The 24,382-nt window shown below is 40.6% G+C and overlaps 1 protein-coding gene across 1 annotated transcript in view; it reads left to right on the forward strand.

Annotated features, from left to right (window-relative positions):
• SVEP1 (sushi, von Willebrand factor type A, EGF and pentraxin domain containing 1) overlaps positions 1–24,382 on the forward strand; it is a gene marked incomplete at its 5' end in the record, with an annotated part of 125,722 nt that overhangs the window by 64,973 nt on the left and 36,367 nt on the right. Inside the window, 18 exons of the mRNA XM_010578179.1 lie at positions 1,306–1,414; positions 3,367–3,555; positions 3,889–4,122; positions 4,638–4,799; positions 5,532–5,693; positions 6,549–6,710; positions 7,322–7,416; positions 8,599–8,695; positions 9,344–9,457; positions 10,310–10,423; positions 11,342–11,543; positions 12,567–12,724; positions 13,902–14,103; positions 14,738–14,913; positions 16,244–16,368; positions 20,428–20,551; positions 21,081–21,251; positions 23,382–23,555. Coding sequence (XP_010576481.1) covers positions 1,306–1,414; positions 3,367–3,555; positions 3,889–4,122; positions 4,638–4,799; positions 5,532–5,693; positions 6,549–6,710; positions 7,322–7,416; positions 8,599–8,695; positions 9,344–9,457; positions 10,310–10,423; positions 11,342–11,543; positions 12,567–12,724; positions 13,902–14,103; positions 14,738–14,913; positions 16,244–16,368; positions 20,428–20,551; positions 21,081–21,251; positions 23,382–23,555 — 2,770 coding nt within the window. The remainder of the gene's footprint in view (positions 1–1,305; positions 1,415–3,366; positions 3,556–3,888; positions 4,123–4,637; positions 4,800–5,531; positions 5,694–6,548; positions 6,711–7,321; positions 7,417–8,598; positions 8,696–9,343; positions 9,458–10,309; positions 10,424–11,341; positions 11,544–12,566; positions 12,725–13,901; positions 14,104–14,737; positions 14,914–16,243; positions 16,369–20,427; positions 20,552–21,080; positions 21,252–23,381; positions 23,556–24,382) is intronic.

Below are 24,382 nucleotides of genomic sequence, written 5' to 3' on the forward strand. Positions count from 1 at the left end.
GAATTGTGGTCTCAGGAGTAGATGTCCAGGCCTAGTGGGATAGCATTGTGCCAGAAGAAGACACTGGGCATTTACAGATTTTTTGCAGGACAAGGCCTGTATGCTAAAAGCTTCTCTACTAACTAAAAAGCATTATTAGCACGTACAGCTAATGGACAAACTCCTGCAACTTTGCAATGTATGTCAGTAGCCCTTGTCAAATATCTGAAAACTTACATAACGCTTCATGCAATCTCTGACACTTGGACCTAAATATCTTTTGTTGTCTTGCCTTGCTTCAGGTTTGTTCTCTTCCAGTAGAGAAAACTTGGCTGGTTTTATTTCTGTTCTTTTCCCCTAAGAGCCAGTTACCACTAGGTTCCAGTGCTTAGACCGTTACTATCAGCAAACAAAAGATAATAAGGAAAAAATGCTTAGTGACCTGCCCAGGCGATTACATCAAAATGCAACAATCTGGGAAAACAGTCAAAAAGGCTGTTTTGAATATGCCTATTCCTATTCCCAAGAATTTGAAATTCTAGCAGAGACCTGAAAACGGGAGGAATCAGCAGGAGCCATCTTTCCAATGAAAATTGATATGGACAAAGCCAAGCAATTCCAAAACACAACCTAGAGCCCAACTTGCTTGAAACCTTCCTGGAAAAAGCAAAGAATATAGGTTTTATCAAAAATCATGCATTCATCTATTCTTATCTAATCTCCACTGCTTTTGTGGAGAGAAGAAATCAACAGTACCAGAAAGGTTTCTGTCAAGTTTTCTGTTGTGTGGTTTCTGTCCTCAAATGATTTTCCCTGCCCTCTGAGGTCTCAGTGGAATGCATGAGTCCTCTCTATGGGAGGGAGAGGTAGATATTAAGAAACAAGGTTTGAAACCTAGAAACAAAGTGACAGCATTGTTGTAAACCCGACAGAATTACAAGTTACATAGCTGGAAAAACCACAGATGTTTTCAAAGGTGTGAGCTCTCCTGTCATCTTCAGCAGGGAGAAACAAGCCTGGACTTGTTTCTGTATTTTGGGATTTCACATGCAAGAGTGGTTAACTGAATGGACATCTTCTCTTATAAAAAAGATCTTCTATAACAAACAGCTTGTATGCCTACAAGTTGCCCTCTTATTTCCCAGATGTCTCAATAGACCATACTTCTTTGAGCAGGCTTTGCCAAGGTTATGAGAGACATAAAAGGGGAAATCTAGTGTCACTGGCAGGACCAGTGCTTTAGATTGTAACTAGAATTTTTTATAAGTCGGGAGGAGGAGGCTATATGGTTTTATTTTTTAATATTTTTCTTCTTTATGTTGGAAGGTCCCATCATTCTGTAATGACGTTGATGATATTGACTGCAGATTGGAAGATCAGACACAGAAACATTGCTTGGAATATAATTACGATTATGAAAATGGATTTGCCATTGGTAATTATTGATGCATAGATTCTTAGCCATCCAGGTTTAACACAGCTTAATACCTTTTGTTCTGAAGTACACAGTGTATTGTGTGAGATACTTTTTTAAATTAACTGTAGAGCTCTTAAGATAGTAAGCAATTACTAATAGGTTTTATAACAATATTATGGAAGTGTTTCCTGTCTGGTTTTAATACTGCTTCCTATATAGTGTAGAGGAAAGGTTTACTGAGATGCCTCATGATGGGAAAGGGGAGAAAAGCGCACACAGACAGAGTCCTACAAACCTGTTTGGCTGGCCTGGAAGAAAGCAACTTTTTAAAAGCATACAGTTTCACCAAAATACTGAAAAAGTACAATTGATGGTTCTGGAGATTGTTAAGAAAATGAGGAGCATCCTTGACGCTGGTTCAGATCAGCACAGAACCCTCACAGTGTAAAGCTATACAAGCTTAAGTTTGCCCATTAGCTGTGAAATTACTTCCTGTATGCAAGGGCAGATTTTGCAGGATGACTGCAGTTATATCAGAGTGAAAGCTGTGACAGTTCTAGTAATTGTTACCATTTTTCTTTATGCCAAGTAAGTTGTCATTTCAGTCCATTTTTGAACAGGTTAGTGTCCATGTTGTACTGCTGTTGTCCTTGGCATTTCTGAGTCTCATGGGGGTGCTCAGAGCAGAAAGGCTAAAAACAGGTAACTTACATTACTTATCTTAGCATGAGGTATTTTGGCAAATCAACATCAGAATACGTGCTTTGTCATAGGAGTGTGGCTCTTTTACAGGTTTATAGTGGAGTTACTTGGTAGAGCTTCCTGCTTATTCTCATCTTTTAGACATGCTTCACTGAGTTTGAGAGCACATTTGTTTGTAATCAGACACGGGGCAGGGGGGTCTGGGTGTTCAGTTTGCTGTTGTCATCAGTGTAAGGATGAATATTGATGACAGCTGGAGCTAACTTCTAAAGGCACTTGGAGGAAACAGTGTTGAGGGCATAGGATGCAGGGTCCTATTCTCTCCTGTTTCATGTCAACCTCTTATCAGAATAACCTTCTTGCTGTTTGTCTGGAGTTTCTCGTGATTTTACACTAGGGAGGCAGGAGTGGAGAACTCTCTTCAGGTCATAAGAGACAACAGTTTAGAAAACTAGTTGTGGAATACTGACATGGTATTAACCTTAAAGCTGTGGGGTTAACTTGTCCTAGTTTCCACTGCAAATTAAGCATAATCTAGGTGACTGCTAACAGGTAATTGGCAGAATTTTTTTATATCTTCATGTTTTTAGAAAAAGAGCTGCTCAATGAAATATCCCATGCACCTCTAGATTTAGTCATTATAAGAAGGTAGATTATCTACAGAAACAATTGTTTAATTGTTTCTGGTTGAAAGTGTGTTATAGATGAGGGACATTATACAGGGGGTGAATTTGACTCACTACGTGTAACAGGAAATGCCTTTCTGGGGAGTATAAACACATAAGGTGATGCTACCAGCCTTTTCTGAGAGTGCAGACGATGGTAGAACTATTCAGGAGTTGTGAGAAAAAGATGCAATGGAGACATGTGGCATAGGCCGTGCTGTCTGTAATTGAGCAGGAAGAGGAAGAGAGAGCAATATGGAATTGTTGAAGAAAATGTTGCTGGCAGGTGAGGGTCCATCCAAGACAGGGGAAGAGAAAGAATTGCAACCTGTAACTTTTATAGCAGTATTTCTTTAAAGCTTTGGCTAACTGCACAAGATTCAGGATCTCCAGGTTATCAGTTAGGAGTGAGATTGGTTTTTCCTTTTGTTTTAGTCAAAGTGTTGGTACAATAGGCACTTGTGTGGAGGCAAAGCTAGCATGCGTCATCTGGAGCTTCAAAACAGACCGCATTCTATTGGGGATGTATTTTAGAAATAAGTACAGGCACTTATATTCCACATGATGTTGCTTCTGCTTTTGTTCTTTATTAATGCCCCACAGGACCTGCTGGCTGGGGGGCAGCAAACCAGCTGGATTATTCCTATGATGATTTTGTTGATGCAGCACAAGATGACGACTTATCCAAGCATCTCTCTGCCTCTGTAAAGGCAGCACCTGCTCGAGTCAAAAGGCATAAGCTGAATGTTCCAATGACTGATCACAAAATCAAGTTAATATTTAACATCACAGGTGAGAGAAGTCAACATATTGTCCTTCCCCTAATCCTTCTTTTTAAAAAATGAGTTTCTAATACCTTCAGTAGAACTTAGCCTTCAGTTCACAAAGCCTGCTGGAGATGCAGATGACAGTTTTCTGGAGACTTTCATAGCCCCACTTCATGACAGACTTTCTGCCTGGGGGAAAGATCACAGCCTCATGTTCATGGAGACCATTGTGCACATGCCCTGCTTTCCACTTTCCACTGGCAAGCTCAAGTGTTGCACTCTTGATACAGTCCAGAGTACACTGGAAGTGTTGACTATTAAATCTGTGTGCTTTTTGTGTTTTCTATTTATATCCCAGCTAGTGTGCCACTGCCTGATGAAAGGAATGATACATTGGAACTGGAAAACCAGCGACGGCTCCTTAAAACTCTGGAGACAATCACGAACAGGCTGAATAGGACTCTCAATAAGGAACCTATGTATTCTTTTCAGTTTGCATCCGAACTCATTGTAGCTGACAGCAACTCACTGGAGACCGAGAAGGCTTTTCTTTTCTGCAGGCCTGGTTCTGTGCTGAGGGGGAGAATGTGTGGTAAGCCAAATGACTTGCTCCTTACATGTATTTAGAATCCTTCTGAAAAGCAGAGTTTTAGAGGATGATTGCAGAGGCTTATGGTTTGACACAGTCCAGTGCTTGTGGTCTCCCAGAACAATAAACTGCAAAAATGCTTTGCGCAGTTTGACTTGGAGAGGATGTTTACGTTCCTAACCAAGGCCTGGGGAAAAAGGACACTTTTGTACCCAGCATTGCACTCCCATGGGGAAATCAGGCACATCCACAGTTGGTGATACACAGGAAAACAGTGCTTAGTATGCAGTCTTCTAACCCTATTAGTCCTGTGGATGATGTGTAGCTAAGATGGGGAATTGGATTCCATTTCCTCTGCGTAGTGAGATCTTTGCAGTGTTCCAGAGAGATACCCCATTTGCTGAGGAACGGAGTCACATTTCACATAAACAGGGTTTGACTAAATGGGAACTCCAGAGGCAAGACAAGTATGTATGATTGTGCACTCTGAGGGGAACCTTATGTTTCCAACATTACAGTCAACTGCCCTTTGGGTACCTATTACTCTCTGGAGCATCACACCTGTGAAAGCTGCTGGACTGGGTCCTACCAAGATGAGGAAGGGCAGCTGGAATGCAAAAGTTGTCCATCTGGTAGCTATACTGAGTATCTACACTCTAGGAGCATCTCTGAATGCAAAGGTGAGAACTTTATCTTCTTCAGTCACTTCTGAATGCCTGGTGGCATCCTTTTGGTCCCCATGGTGGGATTATTGGAATTAGGTTAGCCTGTGAAATGAGGAGCAGTCCTAACTGCCCCTTGATGCATATGTAAAGAGAAAAATCCAGGTTTTCGCCACTGCTGTGGCTTGCAGGATGCGTGGGCAGATGTTTCAAGAAGAGCTGGCATTTGAAGCTTTGTTTCATTTCTGTCTTCATTCTGTGAGTTTGTGAGCCCATTTTGCAGGGACTAACACACTTAATGCCGTTCTTGTCCTTGCCAGCCCTTCTCCATTCTACCATGATCAAAGATAAAATGTCTGCATCCTACACTACAGTGCTGTGGCATTGAGCACCTCAGCACCACTATCTCTGTGACTCGTTCTGAAAAAAAAGTTGCTAGATTTATTTTGTGTTTATTGTCTTATCATTAATGTTGTTGATTAAATATGAGTAACTGAGGTGCAATAAATCATCTGTGAAGCTGATTGGAAGAGAGTTAACTGGCTAATAATTCACAAATGCACTATCAGTAACTTACCACAATTTCTTTTTTTTGTCTCTTTGTACCTATGGAGTCCTTCAGAGTAGAGTGAACTCTAGAAATAAAAGTCCCTGTGACGTGTGTTATGATTTCAGCATTATTTTCAGAGGTCAAGAGCCATGTTTCCTGTTGGACATTGCTTAATCTTTATGAATTCTTCTGCTTTATAGCTCAGTGCAAGCAGGGAACTTACTCGCCTAATGGTCTTGAGACCTGTGAAACATGTCCACTTGGCACATATCAACCAGCATTTGGATCCAGGAGTTGCATCTCTTGCCCAGAAAATACATCAACAGTAAAAAGAGGTGCAGTGGATGTCTCAGCTTGTGGAGGTTTGTAACAAAAGGGGTTATGAAATTTTTTAAATTAAATTCTAAAAATTTCTAAATGTTATTTAAACATCAGCTAATGTAATCCAATTGACCTGCCTGAGATTGAATTCTGCTTCTGGTTAAGTGTGGAGCAAGCAACATTTCCCAGCAAAAATTATAAGTTATTTCCTGATACCCTGGTTATTTCAAATGCCCTCCTTCTGATTTCCAAGATAGATTCTTATCTAAAGATGAATAAAATGAGATATGTGATGGGTACCTACATGAAAACAAAACCTTTTTACTTACAGAAGAGAAAGGTAATGACAGGATGTTTGTCACTATTACCTCTGGAACAGCTTCCACATCTCCTGTACAAAAATACTTAATTTTGACACAGTTTGTCCCATAACTTTTTTCAAGAAATTGTCCTCAACTGTCTTTGGGAAGCTTTGCCAGAAAGATTCCCAGGGGAAATAGTCTGCAGGGATTAATACTACAAAAAAGACTTGTCTTTTGTCCTTACTCCTTCTTGAAGGAAAAAACCAAACCAAACCAAACAAAAAAAAATCCAACAGGTGTAAGAGATAAAAAGGAAAGAAAGTTGCATTTGAAAGCTGCCCCCAGAGCAGCAAAAGGAATAGATAGAAATAATTCCCAGATATTTCTGTAGTCCTTTGAGAACCAAATGTCACGTAACAGCACAATTTAAATAAGCATCTCCTGGAGTTGTGAATTCCTGGCAGGTTTCATCCTATTCCTTCAAGTCTGGGGAAGGACTATGAGGGGAGAAGAGAAACTTATCAGAAAGAGGTGGGGGCAGGTAGGTTGGGGGTGTGAGTGATCACTCAAAAAAATGTCCTTTTGTTCTTGCAGTACCATGTCTTGCAGGCGAGTTCTCTCGTACAGGTTTGACACCTTGCTACCCTTGTCCCAGAGACTACTATCAACCAGACCCAGGAAAGTCCTACTGCTTGTCTTGCCCCTTTTATGGAACAACAACTGTCATTGGTGCCAGATCCATCGCAGATTGTTCAAGTAAGCCAAATTATCTCTGCTGGAGAAAGTGAATAAAAGGAACATCTAAAGGATGGCCAGCAGTAGTCTTAACAGAAAACATCCCACTTACTCTCCTAACAATATAGACCTTCCATTTCAATCAGTGATGTTCACAGCTGCTTTTGCCTACTGTTGTTGCCTCTGTGTTACATAGAAGGAGTGGCTACAGTGTGATACATACCAAGGCTCAATAATAAAGTACACATATACAAAGTGTGTATATAGGTACACACACACACATAGTATATATATACTATATATACACACTATAGAGTCATATATTTATACAAATATATATATACAAATACGTATACGCATGTATGTGTGTGTGTATAAATACGCATAGAATATATTTTATACGTACACACACATATGTGTTTCAGAAATGTATGTGCTTACAAATACATATTTGTGTAAAACATATATAAAATACTATGTGGTTACTGTAAAGTTTGCTTTTTATTCCCACAAATTCACCTTTTTCAGTGTATCTTTAGATGCATTACTAACATGCAATTATTATGCCCTCATGGAGTAGGGACTTTGCCGTACAGTGTTATTAACAGCACTTTTATATCTTTCCTCTTAAGGTTTTGGTTCTACTTTTTCAGCAGCTGAACAAAGTGTAATGATGGTACCAGCCTCTCCAGAAAATATCAGCAAGCAGTACAAAGTCAGCAGTCAGGTAAGGACTACATATATTTTCCAATGTTATCTCAAATGAAACAAAGAGTGCCTTATGCAGCAGTAAATGACTAAGGCCTTTTTAAATGTAATTGTTATGCTGACTATATTTCCTGAAGAGACAAGAGTGATGGTCCTGAGGGGAACACTGAAACTCTCTTTGTAATCATAGAAGCACTGTCACCGAACAAAGGAGGCTGCATCAGCTATTGGCAATTTTAAATTCTGGACTTGAAGCATTCACCTGATGTATGAAATATTTATCACACTTATAAAAGAAATGTAAACTCCATGGAGGAGGTTTAACCAATCTATTAAAAAGTAGATTGACCACACTCAGTCATCTGTTGTCTTCCATATGCTGAATTCCAGAAAATGCTACCAGGCACCTAAGTCCCAGTTGTAAAATCTTTGTTTTACTTATTGCAACATAGATACACTTAAGAGGAGGAAAGCAGAGCTCCCTTCTGCTGTGAGTACCCCCTTTGAAATACAGGCAAGTCGTCATGTGAAACTACTCTAGTGACAATGTTTGCCAGAGATGCCCCCTTACTCCTACCATCTCCCTCACAGTCTGTAACTCTGACAGGACTGCTTTGTTTGAATCTAAAGTTAGGATATTATGTAAACAGGAACAAAGCTGACCGATGATAAATTTGGCTTGAACCATTATATAACATATGGACAGGTGACAAACTGATGTCCTATGGTTTTAGTTGACCATTTACTCTAGGGCTTTGCTTAATTTAGGTTTGCTACATTAAAAAAAATAATGCCACACAGTGAAGTTCCCCACCAGCTCACCTGATGACCAGTAGCCGGAAGGGAATAGCCCATGTAAAAGGATGCAAAGTGGAGAACTCTCATATAAAAGATAGCATAATATAAAATGTCACCTGTGAATCATAGCTAAGAAAGTTTTAAGGAAACAACTGCAATGATCACATTTTGCGAAGTAAAAGGTCAATTTAAAATAATAATTCAGATTTCTGGTATTTTTCTCTAGAAGAAAAGAATGATTGGTGTGCTGAGGAGACGAAGAGGAAGAGCTAGAAGTTAATGCCAGTGACTTTTTTTCCCAGCTTTCCAAAGTGACTATAGGGTGTGCCGTTTCAAATTAGAGTATTTTGTTCCAGCTGTATTTCCACTTTCACTATAATTGTATCATTCTTGCCTCTGGCAGGTCTTTCATGAGTGTTTCCTGGAACCATGCCACAACAATGGGACATGCAAACAATTAGGAAGTGGATATATTTGCATATGCCCACTTGGATATACAGGTAAAAAATTGAGAAGCAGTTGGAGGAGCTAACATGTCTCCATGCCCTTAACATGACCAAGCATAAAGGAGCAAACATTTCAGTGCAAGAGTATAGCCTAACTAATTGGAATATCCAACACAGATTTACCTTACTTAAGTATTAGAAAAGAGATAGTTCTCCTGTTCTCACTGAACAAATATCGTGTTTAGGAGAAAAGGATTTTGTATGGGATTTCTTTAGTGGAGTTAGTGGATTTGAAAATCCACTTGGCAATACTTATGATTAGCAAAAGCTGGAAATTTGCACTCTAAACAGCTAATTCCACTAGATCTGCCTGTACTCCTCTTCATTGTTAGCTTCCCAGTTGCTTCAAAGCAAACAGATGACTTACTATTCAGCTATTACCAAGAAGTGATCTCTCTTACTTGTGATAGGTATTAAGAGCCACTATCTGGAACTGATCAGTTTGTGGCCCAGTGTGCATCATACCTTTCTAATAACATTTAGTCTCAGGTCTGTGTTAAAACACAATCTGAAGAGAAGATAATAAACCTGAATGTCTGGTAATGTATGCAATTAATCAGTGTGTTTTCCTACATTCTTCTGTGTTTCTGAACAACTTCAAATTTTGTCTCCCTGTTCTCAGTCCTTTATTTTGCATTCTAGGCTTGAAATGTGAAACAGAAGTTGATGAGTGTAAATCATCTCCTTGTCACAACAATGGAATCTGTAAAGATGGCATTGGGACCTTTGTTTGCCATTGTCAACGAGGCTATTCAGGTAAGTTGTTTCATTTCATAGCTCTTCTTCAGACAGGCATTGTTTCTGTGCCAAGTAGATAATACAAAACACAAGGGCTGTATAATTCGACATCTATGGAATTACAACAGGAAAGCAATCTGATCTACAGGCTAGAGTAAGGTTCTACTGTATGTGAACAGGTTTTGAAAGAAAAGGATGAGCATGCAAGGACAGCCTGTGCGCATGTGTGTGCACATATGCTTCTGTTTTGTGACATTTCTGGTCTAAAAAAAAAGGAATGAAGATTAGGGATTTAGTAAATACTCACAGGAAAAATGCTTGTGAGACTGAATATGGCCTGACTAGACAATGCATTTATGCAGTTGCTTTACTGCAGCCCTATGAGTGAGTGGACTTTTTCTTATCTTTTTTCTCAGTGTTTTTATCTCTCACCTGCATGCGTGTTGAAGGTATTGAAATCTGTGGGGAAGCTGACATGCTTGAGTACTTTGCCAAAACAGCACCTAATTTCTGAATACTGAAATAAACTATTGAGGAGATAATTTTGTGTGACTAAAAAAAAGGCCTTGTGTCTTCCACTGGAAATGGTCTCCCTCATTTTTAACATTTATGGCTATACATTTATCAACAACAACACTCGCTGGATATTTTTTAACCTTTATAAAGACAAACCATGGACTTCACATCTTTCACACGGTGATCTCTGTAGATGTTCGCAGTAGTGCAGTCAAACATGGAATTTTATCACTGAATCTCATTAGCTTTTTGATATGCAAGCAGTATGGTGCTGTTCTGTCTACTGCATTCAGTCACTGCAGCATGCAGACCTTGACCATGTCGATCATGCCTTCTAACCCTTGCTTTTTGAAGGTCTCTTGTGTGAGGAGGACGTAAATGAATGTAACTCCAGTCCATGTTTGAATGGAGCCCACTGTGTTGATGGCAAAAACGGTTACCGCTGCACTTGTGCGAAAGGGTTCACAGGTACACCTTTTTCTGTTTAAGTGAGCCTTCACTCTTTCTGACCAAAAAAGATGTCTTCCTACCCTATCCAAAGTATTTCAGTCTCATTGCTATATATATTTGCATATATTGCATATATTATGTGTTGATATGGGTGTACTGGATTCCTTAGGTCCATCTGATCTCTCAGAGTTCCTGTAGTGTAAGCGTTGCTTCAGAAGGATTTACTAAGTGATCAGTCTTCTATTACTAATTTTGCTGTGAACTTACTGTGTGATGTTAAGGAAAGAATAGGGACATTCACATGGGTGCAAATTGTTATTTTTAATTTTATTTAAAAAAGAAAAATATAATGGTAGGCAAGATGTTCTATATTAAAACTAGTCCCCATCCCCATGCTTGGCTTCCTACGGCTTTCATAGATTTCTGTAACAATTAGGCATATTTGTTGATTGTCATGTTGCCAAAGAGCTCCACTATAAAGTCACATGCAGTTTCCTCATTCTTCAGTGCTTGTAACGTAGACCCTCTTTCACAGCAGAAATCCCACAATCGTGTGTTTCTGGCTTTCATGTTTCTCCTTAGAGTTAAGGTTCCAGCTAAATGTCTTTTGTAGCAGCTTTTCATTAGTTGCTCAGAGTAGTTTCTCGGGTGATTTCCTGATTCAGCCCAAATCACTCACATAATGGGCAATATCGGTTTAAATTCCCCACAGTTTGCTGAGTGTTAATTTCTACAACTGCAGAGATGGTTCCTGTAATTCTTCTATGACCCCTTAACCTCAGATAATGTAGTAAATCCCAAAACTGCATGGCTACCCTGATGTTTGCTCTTTCCCAGAAGATCGGCAACAGTCCTTAAAAAAACAGAGATAGGTTAGTAATCTTCTTTTTTAGGTTAATTCAAAGTGGAGCTGTGACTTTGTTCTTTTCTTCTCAGGTGGTCACTGTGAAACGGAGGTCAATGAATGCCTTTCAAACCCGTGTCTTAATAGGGCTACTTGTGAAGATCGAGTTGGCAGTTTTTCCTGCAAGTGCCCCCCAGGTTTTACTGGTGTCTTGTGTGAAAGAAACATCGATGAGTGTCTCAGCAGACCCTGTAGGAATGGAGCTACATGCAGAGATGGTATCAACAGCTTCAGGTGAAAAAGAGATAATTAACGTAATACAATGTAGAAAGTCAGGTATGTTGTGGTGCTTCAGCCTTCTTAGATTTCAGCAAGGCATTTGGCAGTCTGATCCAATGTAAATGGTCCCCTTATGGACACTGAAGGAGATTTTAAAAGGCAAGAAAATAAATCCTAGTGTCCTCACACTTAAAAAATTCCAAGGTAGACAGCAAAGAAAATATGAAGGTTTGAAGTGTAAGCATGGTAGGACTGCATGATTTTAATATTGATCTTTGAAAAGAAATCCACTTTCCCAAGCTTCAAGGGCTTGTCTTGCTTTCCACTAGAAGAATAGGTGATGGCCAGTTATATAACTGATAATATTACATTTCTATAGCCTGGAAGGCAGGAATAGCTGTACATTTTGAGAATATAGCGATTAAAATACAAACACCGATGGAATCTTCCAAAAATTTATTTTTATGCTTCAGGATATCTGAACTCAGATCAGAAGTTACAAATACCAATAGCAGTGTCATACTGTATATCACTGTAGAGATAGAGAGATGGACCAGCTGTTACTGTCTGGGTATAATAACGCTTTCCCTCCCCAAAGCCCCAGAAGTTTCGGTGCCTTTCAAACACATTGGTTTTCCAAGTACCAGAGGTTTTGGTCCCTTTCTACTGCCTTGGTTTTCCCTCTATGTAAGCATATCTGCCTGAAAAGTGGAGTACCTTTCATCTTTAATTCTGTGGACCTAGAAGGCATGCGTCACTTACAGGAATGCAATGGTTGCCTCTCCCAGTTTCATATAAAGAAACACAGGCACTGTGTATTGTAATGTCCCCATCAAGAAGAAATATTAGGCACCTAATAGAATACAAGCATACTTAAAAGAACAACCAAAATAAAACTCCATTATTCTGTAGTATCTTTTCTGTTGATTATTTTTTTTCCAGTATATGCCATTCCTATCAGCGGATTTGGCCTCATGACCACGACTCTTTGTTGTGACAGCAGCCACCTTTGAAGTGTGTTTCTCTTTTCCTCCATAGGTGTCTGTGTGTGACAGGGTACACAGGACTAAACTGTGAAGTGAACATCAATGACTGTGACTCCAGTCCCTGTTTAAACCAAGCCACCTGTGTGGATGCCTTGAACTCGTACGTTTGTAAATGTCCCCCTGGCTTTACAGGCAGCAGGTGTGAAACAGGTACACAGGACCAAGTGTCAGAAAAAGGTGGCTTGACTAAGTCTCTGGGCAAGATTTGCACTGGCTGGGCTTATTTCATACGGCTTTCCCAGAAAGCAGCTAGTTTGGTGGGACACTGAGAGGCTGAGTGGAAGTTGTGTGACTGCAGTGTTAATAAGTGTAATTGCAGACAAGTAACAGCATTTGTGCTATATTTATATTCATTTCTCTTTCCTAAGGCACAGTTCTATCTTTTTAATACCTAGTAGGTCTGTTGAGTTTAATTTGTATTTGCCCTCTGTATTTGAGTTAATTAGCTCTTTCTGTTCTTCTAGTTCATGTAGGGCTTTGCATCTCAGGATTAGACATTAGTATGTGGTAGTCTCAGCTAAGGAGTCCTAAAGGCATCAAGTTCCCTAAAGGCAAAAGGGCATCAAGTTCTCTATGGTCAGGCAAAATGGGTCACACCTAGTGCAACTTCCTGGATGATGCTGGAGTTAGGCCACACAACCACAAGGCTCAAATCCATTTGTCTTTTAGCCACTCCATGAAAATTATAAAGTGTTATACTAGTAGCTGGTGAATCTTTAAACAGAAACTGACAAACCCATGTTGATGTTACAGAGACAGTAGAGGACATACAGGTCATTTAGACCTGCCATCCTATGTTGGAGTTTAATAACACCCAGCTTTAGGGAGAGCTCCATGTGATACATTTACATGCAGTACCCTTGTAAAACATGTCACTCTGCATTGAAGAGCAGCGCAGAAGTGCTGTTCCATACCAGTGTAGTGTATTTCAGTAAGTTCAGAATAGAAAAGACCCTGTGAGTTTTTTGTTGGTTTTTTTTTTTTTTTAATCTTGACTCTTGTGAGCTGATCACACCTCTTTGGGTTGTTGGATGGCAGATGGATATGTCATTTCATTGATAGAGGACTGAAAAGCAAGGTTCATATTCACTGTTTATTATTTTTCAGTTGTTTGTCTTCAAACCCTGTGTGTTTTCTAGCCTTGGAAAGCTCTGTATGCTGGCTGGTGTTAGACTGCTATACATTCTTTCTACCTCTGATCAGTTTAAAGTGAATAATTTTTATAGATGGGTTGTGTTCCATTTTACTGCATTTGCTTAGATTCCATTTGATTCTCTTTCTGGGTTTTCAGGAATTCAGCTCTGAAAACTCTTTGTCTTTGTTGCAGAACAGTCCTCTGGTTTCAATCTTGATTTTGAAGTCTCTGGTATCTATGCATATGTCATGCTTGATGGTGTTTTCCCATCTCTTGGTGACATCACCTGTACATTCTGGATGAAATCCACTGACACCACAAACTATGGGACTCCCATTTCTTATGCAGTGGAGAATGGAAGTGATAATGCATTTCTTCTGACTGATTACAATGGGTAAATCATGGTTCTGTTTTTCTGTAGCTTTCAGATATCTTGAATTGATAAAGAAAGCATAGACCAGAAGTCTGAATATCAGCTTTGCCTACTTTGGGATAGAAAAATCTGCATCCAAACTCTGTAGCTGGAGTTGTCTCTTTGTTTTTCTCCTTGCTTTGTTTCCTTCACTTTTTGCCAAATAGAAGAGTAATGGCAAGAAAGCAGTGAAGTTTAGAAAGCACGATATTTTTTGTCTGGACTACTTTTACATCATATTTACATGACACATTGAGAAAATGATAGGATAAAATGGAGCTTATCACTCAGAGTACTTGTAGTGTGACTCCAAAAGCAGGGATGAACCTAAGGGTCAAGTTTAAGAATCCACTATGCAGCCATGACTTGAGTCTTCATGTTTTGGTACAAAAGCACATTACTTATTTCACCAAGCTTTGTGTATGATAACCATAACTTCCAAATTCCCTGAGGGAGAGATATCTTGTATGATGATCTTTCAAGAGAGATTTCTTGTATGATGTAGACATGGTTACCTCATTTGCACAAATAACATTTTTTTGAGTCATGTGGGACAGGCTATGCTTTTAAAGTTGCTGCATGCAACTGAGTATGCCTTCATCTTCCTTCCGTGCAGCTGGGTTCTTTATGTAAATGGGAAAGAGAGGATCACAGACTGTCCTTCAGTGAACGATGGTAACTGGCATCACATTGCGGTCACATGGACATGCACGGATGGGGCATGGAAAGTGTACATCGATGGAAAACTGTCTGATGGAGGCAGCGGGCTCTCTGTTGGATCAAAAATCCCTGGTATGCTTTATTTATATTACACCAGATCTGTTGCCTTCATTCTGTTTTTATTTCAGAATTTGCTGTGCCTGCAAAGAAATGTTTATTTTGGTGGTTTTAGTATGTTTCCACATTTTTAACATTTGTGCAGGGCTCATATTTGCTATTCTTGTTCATGAGGACAGTTCCCTCACTCAGCCTCGCTGAAGACAAAGTGCACATTTCTAGGGTAAGCTAGTAGGTAACTTGTTTTGAGGGTGACAGAGTTTAGTCCACAAATGAGCCTGTGCTGAGCTGATTTTGGAATGACTTTGTGAGAATAGGTTTCTCACACACCAAACTTAAGTTTAACTGTCATTTCCCTTACAAATGTGTGCTCAGAGTTAATTGACTCAGCCTCTTTCTGTTACTTTGAGACACCTTTTTAGAGTTATGTTTGCATTTTGTCCTAACAAGGTGGGTGTTGCTATTTCATTGTTTCCTGTGATCAGCGGTCTTTCCAGTAATATCAGAAGAGGTGAAAAGGAATACCTTCAGCATTGAAGAGCTGTGAAAGGCCTGACATTAGGTTGCTGCAAAGAGATTTGGTTTTGATAGTGTTTTCATAGTACCACTGTCCAAATTTACACAGACTTTCAAAAAACTATCCATATAAAAAAAAAAAAGAGGCATTTTAGTGTGTGTATCTTATGTTTGCCAGTCTTTTCCAATTACATTGGAGTTATCTCCAGAGGCAAGACCTAAGGAAGTGTGCAGTTTCCATTACTTTTTGCCTTTTTCCACACACCCTGTGGCGTAAAAAATGCATGTCTGTATCATCTGTGCTACTGGTCGAGAGGAACTTTAACTTGTATGGCATGTCAGAACATTGACTGTCTAACCACCAATGTGCTTCTAAGAGTTTGGAATCAAATTTGTTCTATCTGATTTTCTAAGCTTTTGTTGAAAGGAGGAAGTGCAAGATAGCACTGTAAAACATGCCCCACCTGCTCAAAATGGCATTTTGCACTGCTCTGTAATATGCTTCAAATACTGAGCTAGAAGTGGTCTCTTAGAGCCAATACCATTCCTGAAGCAGCCATGTAGTTTCTGGTCTCATCAGCATGAGTTTAGGATCAATGTGTGTTTGAGAGTCACTTCCAAATTGTTGTGCTCAGTTACCTCAGTCTGGCATAAGGCTTCCCAGAGGTTTGTGAGAGAATTTGCTGAAGGTGGCTGGTCTTATGCACTACAAAATCTTAGTAACGTAGGGTAGCAAAGGTTTTGTTTTGCTTAATTTTTAATCTTCCTATGGGGATCTCTGCTGTAGGGTTTTGTTTCCTGTCCCTGTTCTAATTCTCTCTGAGTTTAGGTGGTGGTGCGCTTGTACTGGGCCAAGAGCAAGATCAGAAAGGTGAAGGATTCAACCCAGCTGAATCTTTCGTGGGCTCCATCAGCCAGCTCAACATTTGGGATCATGTCCTGTCTCCACAGCAGGTAAGTCCTTACTGCAGTGTTTGAGCACAGGGCTCTGAGCATAGGATGAACATTTGAAAAGGCATTCCAAATTAGCGCATTGGATAGATCTCTTTTGCCACAGAAGCCAGTGGGGACTAGATGAAGCTCTGGCTTAGGGTGAAAAGCTTAGATAGTAAGTAGAGTAGCTTTAAGCAAAATTAGGTGTGACAAAATCAACACTGAGTCACCTTCTATTTTGACTTGAGCGTTTCTGTATTACGTAGCTTTGAAAAAGAAATGGAGGCATACACAAAAGCTACCAGTCCTGTTAGAAGAGGGAGAAAACCCAATGAAACAAGCTAAGGGTTTGTTTTACAGGTTACAGTTACCCCATCCTGCTGTGTGAAGGCACCAGTAAAACTTCAGAGGGGAGCCGTCAGAATTTCTGTCAATGCATTAGACACTATGAAAAATCTGAGCTATATAGTCCCAGGAGAAGCCTGAATGGGCAGCATAACTGAATATTAGGATACTTCTATTCAGGTACCAACAATAAATGTTTGGCGCTAAACTTTCACAGAGTTAAAAAATTAGTGTGGATCAAAAGGTGTCTGCAAGGACAGTGATCCCTCAGCTTCTCTGTGAGACAAGCCTCAGTGCTCAGTTATCCTCAGTGAATTTTTTTCTTTATATCTAGTCAGGACCTCCCACTTCCACTTATGACTACTGTTTCTGTGTTCCACCACGCACTGCTGTGAAGAGCCTGACTATACATACTTGATTAGCTCCCCATAGGTACTGGGGCCTGCTGTTAGGTGTCCCCAAAGCTGTCTCTGCTGCAGGCTGAACCAGCCTTGGTCCCACAGCCTCTCCTGACAGGTCAAATGCTCCAGCCCACCACCTTTTTGAGGGCCTCCCCTGAACTTCCTCCAACTTATCAATGTCTGTATTGTACTGAGGAGACCAAAACAGAATGCAATACTCCAGATGTGGTCTAATAAGCACTGAGAATAGGGAATAATCACTTCCTTGGTTTTCTGGTTGTGACCCTATTCACACAGCCAAGGATGCTGTTGATCCTCATTATTGCCAGGGCACACAGCTGGCCAATACTCAGCTCACTGCCTGCCAGAGCCCTTAGGTCCTTTTCCAGAGAGCTGTACCCTCTCCAGGCTTTCCCCAGCCTGTATCATTCAGAGGTTTTTCCTTCCCATTTGTTCTTGTTGAATTTCTTGAGGTCTCTTTTGGCTCATTCCTCCAGCCTGTCAAGGTGCCTATGGGTACAGCTCTGTCCTTGAGCATACTGACTGGGCCTCCCAGCTTGATATTCTCTGCAAACCTGATGACTGTGTGCTCCATCACCACTTCTGGTCATTAGTGTTTCAATCCTGAAGGTCAGAAATTGTGAAACTGTTGGTAACACTTGAACAACAAGGACTAATGTTCAAAGTTAGAGGCATCTCTTGAAGGTCTTTGGGTTAAAAGGTTTTGCTCTTCTCTTGCTGTTTTTTTAAGGCTTTACCACTATTTGGTGGTTTCACTGTTTGTTATCCATGATCCAAATAAATAATAAAATTAACAGAAAATAGACATAAAGCAGAATCTTTGCTTCCAGCATCCAGATGTCTCCTTTGCTTCTTCCTCCTTTTCTTTGGTACTTTGGCTTTCTGCTGGGTTCAGAACTGCCCAGCGGTCTACTACTGTTCTTGGCTTTTGGGGTCACCAGTTGTTGCATTGCCAAGTCAAGTCTTCACATTTTTGTTCACTGGCAGTTTTGAAGCTGATAAGTATGCATGTGATTTTACAGGACACACTGGTGAAGATTAAGTGCAATTTTCAGTAGTCACCTGTCTTTAATGACAGGCTTCATTAAATTCCCATTTGCTTCAAATGCAGTACAGTTAGGATGGGGAAGACAATCCTGCCCTTCCTTTATGGTATCCATATTAGTAATCTGAAAAGACAGATGTGAGACCAGACAGGGAGCTGAGACAAGTAAGTTTCCTATAAAATTCTTACCTCATTCATTTCAGAGCTTGGGATTGTAAATCACTGTTGTTATCTATTATTATCAATTTTGTTGTGGCCAGCTGGAACTATTCAGTAAGTCTTACCTTCCTATTCTCAGACATAAAGGAAAGCAGGGTGACAAGTATGTTGCCCAGTGAATAACATAAAGGCAAAGTTCACTCTTTAAGATTTTTCTTTGTGTACTTTAGTTGCTCATCCACCTGAATATTAATTTTGTATAGGTAAACCAACAGTCTGGTTGTTTCGTTGTTGAGTAGACAGCAGTAGAAATATGAGTTGTCTATATCGGACTGTGAGGTCTTTTCTGGCCCTCCGTTCTCCATCATATGGCTTGGAAGGGCCAATTCCCAAACCTGCCTTTCCCACACTGGAAATTTTTCCCTGCGAATTCCTTGCAGTTTGTGTGCAGCCCTTGGCCTAAGCAGTTACCATCAGCACATACTGTTGGAAGTGAGATCTTTGAAATGGCCTCGAAGTGAACAGAGCAGGTTGCTCTCTTCTTCAGCCAAGCTGACTGTAGAAGAGTCTGATCCCCCTTACTGGAGTTCATGGTGGGGGGAATGTGAGAATAAGTCAGTCTGAGGTTCATGGTGTACCTTCCTTTCTCACAAAGACACACAGTATTCTTGGTAGTGGATTTCATCCACTGCAGACTTGAACAGAAGCCAGTTACCCTTCTGAGAAAGGCAGTTTCCCAACTGTTTGGCATGAACTGGGCACACCTGTGCTTTCTAACCAGCTAGCTGTGCCCTGAAGCTGTGCTGCATCTATTGTATGGGTAGGCTGGCTGTGCGGAGATGTACACAGCCCACTGGGCTGCTCATCCTAGCTCTTCTTAATTAATTTTTTCATGCTGCTGAAGGAAACGTTCCTTTCTCCCTGCCAGGGAATTACTGGAATGACCCTCCAACACAAAAGAGCCAAGGAGTAGGAAGTAGCCTCAGTAGCCTAATTACTAATATGTTCTCTTAATTGAATAACTATCTTTTCTCCATAGACCACTTCCCTCTATGATATGTTAAAAGAAGAGGAAATCCTTAATTATCCCTTTACTGCACATTTATCCTCCTCAGGGCACGTATGTTTTTTTCAGCAGTTCCATGGCTGAGATATGATAATGTTACTATGTTTAATAGATTCTCAGAGTCACAGTGAAGAAGTAGAAATATTTTCACAATATTGAAATAATTTTTTTTACGTTAAAATACAATACTGAAACAGTTTAAGGGTTCTCACTGGCATTTCAGTTTCTTGTAGTAAGAATGCAAAAGAAACCCCTAGTGGTGCCATTAAAGGAGTTATGTTTTAAATGGAGAACTTCTCCATCAAAGCTATTTGACCAGATCTGCTCTCAAGATATTAATCTGCTGTTGCTCTAACAGTGTGTTCCTTTCTTTCTCCTATCCTTAGTTTGCCTATATAATTCCTTTTTCAGTACATGGTTAGTTATGGCCCTGTCCTGCTTTGGCTGAAGTCAGTGCCAATACAGCTGTTAGTACTGGTTTGGGTAGACCTTGCCTGCAGTGTTTTGAAGAGCCTAGTGCATTGAATTCACAAAACTCTTGTCCTGAAAACAACAGATTGCTTTCTTAAACTCCTCCTTTTTGAGTTTTTGTTCCTTAAACAAGGTGCAGTGCTAGCAGGGTTTGCAGAATGCATATCTTCAACATTAAGTTCCTTTTGGCTCCTATTTGACATTTTTCTGCAAATATATCAAGTTTTCTCTTCAGGTTGCATTCTCATAACTGCCTTTTTCTGAGGCATAAATACATTTTTCTTTCATGCTAACAAATGCAATTTTGTTTCAAGAACTATGTTCTATACTTTGCTTGTATGACAAGTATTCCTTCAGGTATCGATTCAGTATGTGCCTGTCCACAGCTAGATAGCTTGTAAGTACAGAGTAACAAGTAGTTCAGCCAGAAGCCTCTTGTGCTAGAAAGGATGAACATCACTTATTCCATGATTTGTTCTAGTGTTGCATGCAGATATGGAAGGAATATTTTTTTACATTCTTTTCCTACGTGGTCCTTAAACAGCACCTAATCAACTGTTTTAAATCCATAGGTAAAATCTCTGGCTACATCCTGTCCAGAAGAACTCCAAAAAGGAAATGTACTAGCCTGGCCAGATTTCCTGCCAGGAGTTGTTGGAAGAGTGAAGATAGATTACAAGAGTATATTTTGTGCTGGTTAGAACTTTATTTCCTAGAAAACTTTTTTTTCTGAACAATATTACAAGAATCTTTTATGAGGTCAAATATGCTAGCTTGCAGCCTTTGCCCCACTAACCTTGAATAAATTATTTCGGTAATTTGACAGTTAGAACATTTAGCCTTTCATTCCTTGAATTCCAGGGATTTGTAACAGAAGTTCACTGGATTCTCTGACAGAGATTTATTGCTTCCTGAATTGAAATGGGGAAAGAGTGAAGATGGTTTTGGGTCAGAAATAAGTTTTTCTTGTCTTTTAGTCTAAAAATAATTGGGTGGTATTAAAATACCTACTGCCTCCTCACTTCTTTTCCTATAGTTTCCTTTTCTGATGCTGTATGTTGATGATTCTCAAAACCCTTTGAACCCCAGCAGGGTGTACCATACATAACACTTCCCAAAGCTTTCTACTGGATAAACTTGTACCGGATCAAACAATCAGATAACAAGTTTATTCATTTCAGCACATGGCTGTATCTCTTACTGTATGCATATATTTTGTCCACAGACTGTCCGTCTTTGCAAGGATCCATACCACATCTGCGGGCCTCCTCTGCTGATTTAAAGCCGGGGTCAAAAGTGAGCCTTTCCTGTGACCCAGGCTTCCAGATAGTGGGAAACTCTGTTCAACGCTGCCTTAACCTAGGACAGTGGACACGGCCTTTTCCTCGCTGTGAAAGTGAGTTGTCTCAGTGGGCTGGCAGGATTAGAAAACCCTAGCTTTTATTTGGACCCTATCACTATTCATGGCCTGTTTATCCCTGCAGCTGTGATGCACTTGAATCCATCCATGTTACAGCATGAACTCATGTTTTACTGAGCAGGAACTACACCGCAATCGGATTCTGCCACCTTTTTCAGTCAGTTTCTAACGCCCATGGCAGAAATGAGTCTATTTGGATCAGCAATCTGATACTCCAGACTTTCCTCCCCAGTGGCACCAGGAGTGTGGAAGATGCACACTAGAATATCTCTGTGATTTTTAAATGTCAGTGAGAACATCTGGTTTGAAGTAAAAGCCTTGACATTAGTATGTTACAGGGTAGTTTCTTTAAGGCAGCAGATATTTCTGTCAGGACTTAGAAGTGCTCCAAGACCTACAGGATTTCTTCTAAGAAACTGGGCTGTATACATGCAGGTTGCCAAGGTACTTTGATTTCTGCTTTCCTGCTGCTGCCTTCTCCTTTTGCTTGTTTCTCCTCTGCTGTGATGGCACATGTGACTGCAGTTGCATGTGTTGGAGCCAACTATATTTTTCATATCAGCAGAATAGTAAATTAGCTCTAGAAGTAGGTATTGCATGATCCCAAAATTGACCAGTAGTTTGGGGAAAGTCATAAAATCTGTTGAAAATACCTCAGATATAGTTTGAGCTAGATTTGATATGATTTTCATGTCTTCTTCTTTATTCAGTTGTTCATAGCACAAATCCAGGATCTGTCTTCTTTTCTGCCTAAAGAATAGCATGCATGTGAGGATTTACCCAAAAGCATGTCCTGCTGGGCAGAGCTTAGTTCACTGGCAGAGACGGCTTCACTGGGAGAGACATCTTTGCTCTTTCTTGGTGTGTTATCAGTGACAAGCCACCAGAATCCTGTTAGTGTTGTCATCTGATTTCTCTGTATTGGGCCAGGCAGTTTTACCTGTTGAGCACAGAGCTCAGATAGAACAGGGCTGACCTGCCACAAACATGCTGATTGAACGAGGGCCAGACTCACCTACTGGCCTTTCTCAGCCTGTTCCATAAATAGCTGATGAATGAAAGTGGATTGAGGAGAGCTATTTCCTGCATAAAGAACTACAGGGTTTTTAGTCGAAGGTGTGGTACAGAAAAGGTTCTTCTACTGACTGAATCAGGCTCATCATACTCACTGGCTTCACCCACCGGGATCCTTTTCCTCTTCCTGCTACCGAAGACCCCCAAAACCACAGGTCTCCATACCCTGACAGCCTGTCTTTGTTACCAGCTCTTCAGTTCTAACCCACTACAGCAAGTACTTGGCTTCCATTACCATGGGCTCTAAACACTTCACAGTGTCTTACTGTGTGATCCTTGCACACAGCTGGGGAGCAAGGAGTTGCTACAATCCATATAGTTACAAAGATCAGCTGTGTAGCTGTTGGAATAAGTTATGTCATCGTGATTGAAATGAAGATGCACAGAAGCAGCTCTGCTAGAATAGCAGCCTCCAGCAGGAAGGTATAGTGATGCCTTCTGCTGGCATAGCTGGGATCAGAAGGGCTTATTTGCTATAATCAAAGTCAAAGTGATGCCCAAGGTTGTATGTAAGGTCAGGTCCAGTATCTCCATTGTTCATGCACTCCCTGGTCTCAGACCAGTACTGTAACCTCTTAGCAATAATCTCTTAGCTAGTTTTGCACTGTTCAAACAGTGTAACATTGAGGTTGTTTTTCAGTGAAGGGAAATAACAGGAACCTCCATGGAGGCAAACTGCCTTTTCCTCATTCCTTAAAACTCACAAAGGATCATTGATTATCAGGGGAAGTGTCCTGTGACTGAAGGGCATCTGCTCAGATCTTAGTCACAGATGTCTCCTCCAGAGCTAGCAGAATAGCGGGAGCTGGAGACTCCTGCTTAGTCTCTGGTTGACAAGTGCCCACAAAACAAGACCCTCCACTGGACCTGGAATGAATTAGCTACCTCAGAAAAGGCCTGGGCCCTCTTGCAGACAGGATTCCACAGTTGCAGACTAAAAATCTCCAGTGGTGGCTCTCATGTGGAATTAGTCTGAAGTTGATCTGTGTCTACTCTGCTAATCTCTGTGCTCTCTTTTCACTCATGTTGCAGGAATCAGCTGTGGAGTGCCTCCACCTTTGGAAAATGGATTTTATTCAGCTGAGGACTTTTTTGCTGGCAGTACTGTTACCTATCACTGCAACAGTGGCTACTATTTGTTGGGCGACTCCAGGATGTTGTGCCTGGACAATGGGAGCTGGAGCAGCATTTCACCATCTTGCCTTGGTGAGATGTGCCATACATATGGCTGCGTGGGCTGGCAATCTTGCACTTCTCCTGTGCCCTTGGGTTTGGGTGGGATTTCATTTTGAAATTGTGAAATCTGACCAGAGTCTCAAAAATCACACTCCAAACAAAATATCACATTTCTGAAGTACTGTGCTCAGCATTATGTGAAACCAAAACTACGTTCTGGCATCTTTCTCTATGAGTACTCTTGTATGCCCCACACCATATACTTAATAAGCCTGCATTGCACTCCCAGCCTCTCTCCTTCCAGGTTCATTTAGCCCTGGAGTCCTTGCATTCTCTGCTTCTAACCTGTGCATTCCCCTGTGCTTCAGCACACTGTCAGTGTCCCATACTCTCTGATCAGGTTCTTTCAGATGTTTCATACATGGAGGTTGTAATGTTTAATATCAGATTTACTTATTTGAAGATAGTTGATGCTGCACAGGATTTCTGATTTAGCAGAGTGATACAAAATATAGTGCATAACACAATACAAATGGAAGTTACATTTAGCAAAATATAGCAATTTCAATACACAGTTCAATCACAATACCAGTGTGTTTCCATTACCAGTCTCTATAATATGTTCACCATCATGACACTGGGCGTCCCCAGTAGCCAGGAGTGAATACATGCGTTGAAGCCAGCTCAAGCCCGTTGCTAGTTGTCTGGTTTTTATATTCTATGTTGGCTTGAGCCATGTATTCAATTCCCGCTCATGCTGGTCAGGCTAACTCAGGAAGGCAGTAGCACTGGTTTAATGAACTTGGGGAGAAGCATTTACACCACCAGTTAATAGCTGCTTATCTAAAAACAAAGGC

This window comes from Haliaeetus leucocephalus, unplaced genomic scaffold (genome assembly GCF_000737465.1).
Source record: "Haliaeetus leucocephalus isolate CR32 unplaced genomic scaffold, Haliaeetus_leucocephalus-4.0 Scaffold605, whole genome shotgun sequence".
NCBI lineage: Eukaryota > Metazoa > Chordata > Aves > Accipitriformes > Accipitridae > Haliaeetus > Haliaeetus leucocephalus.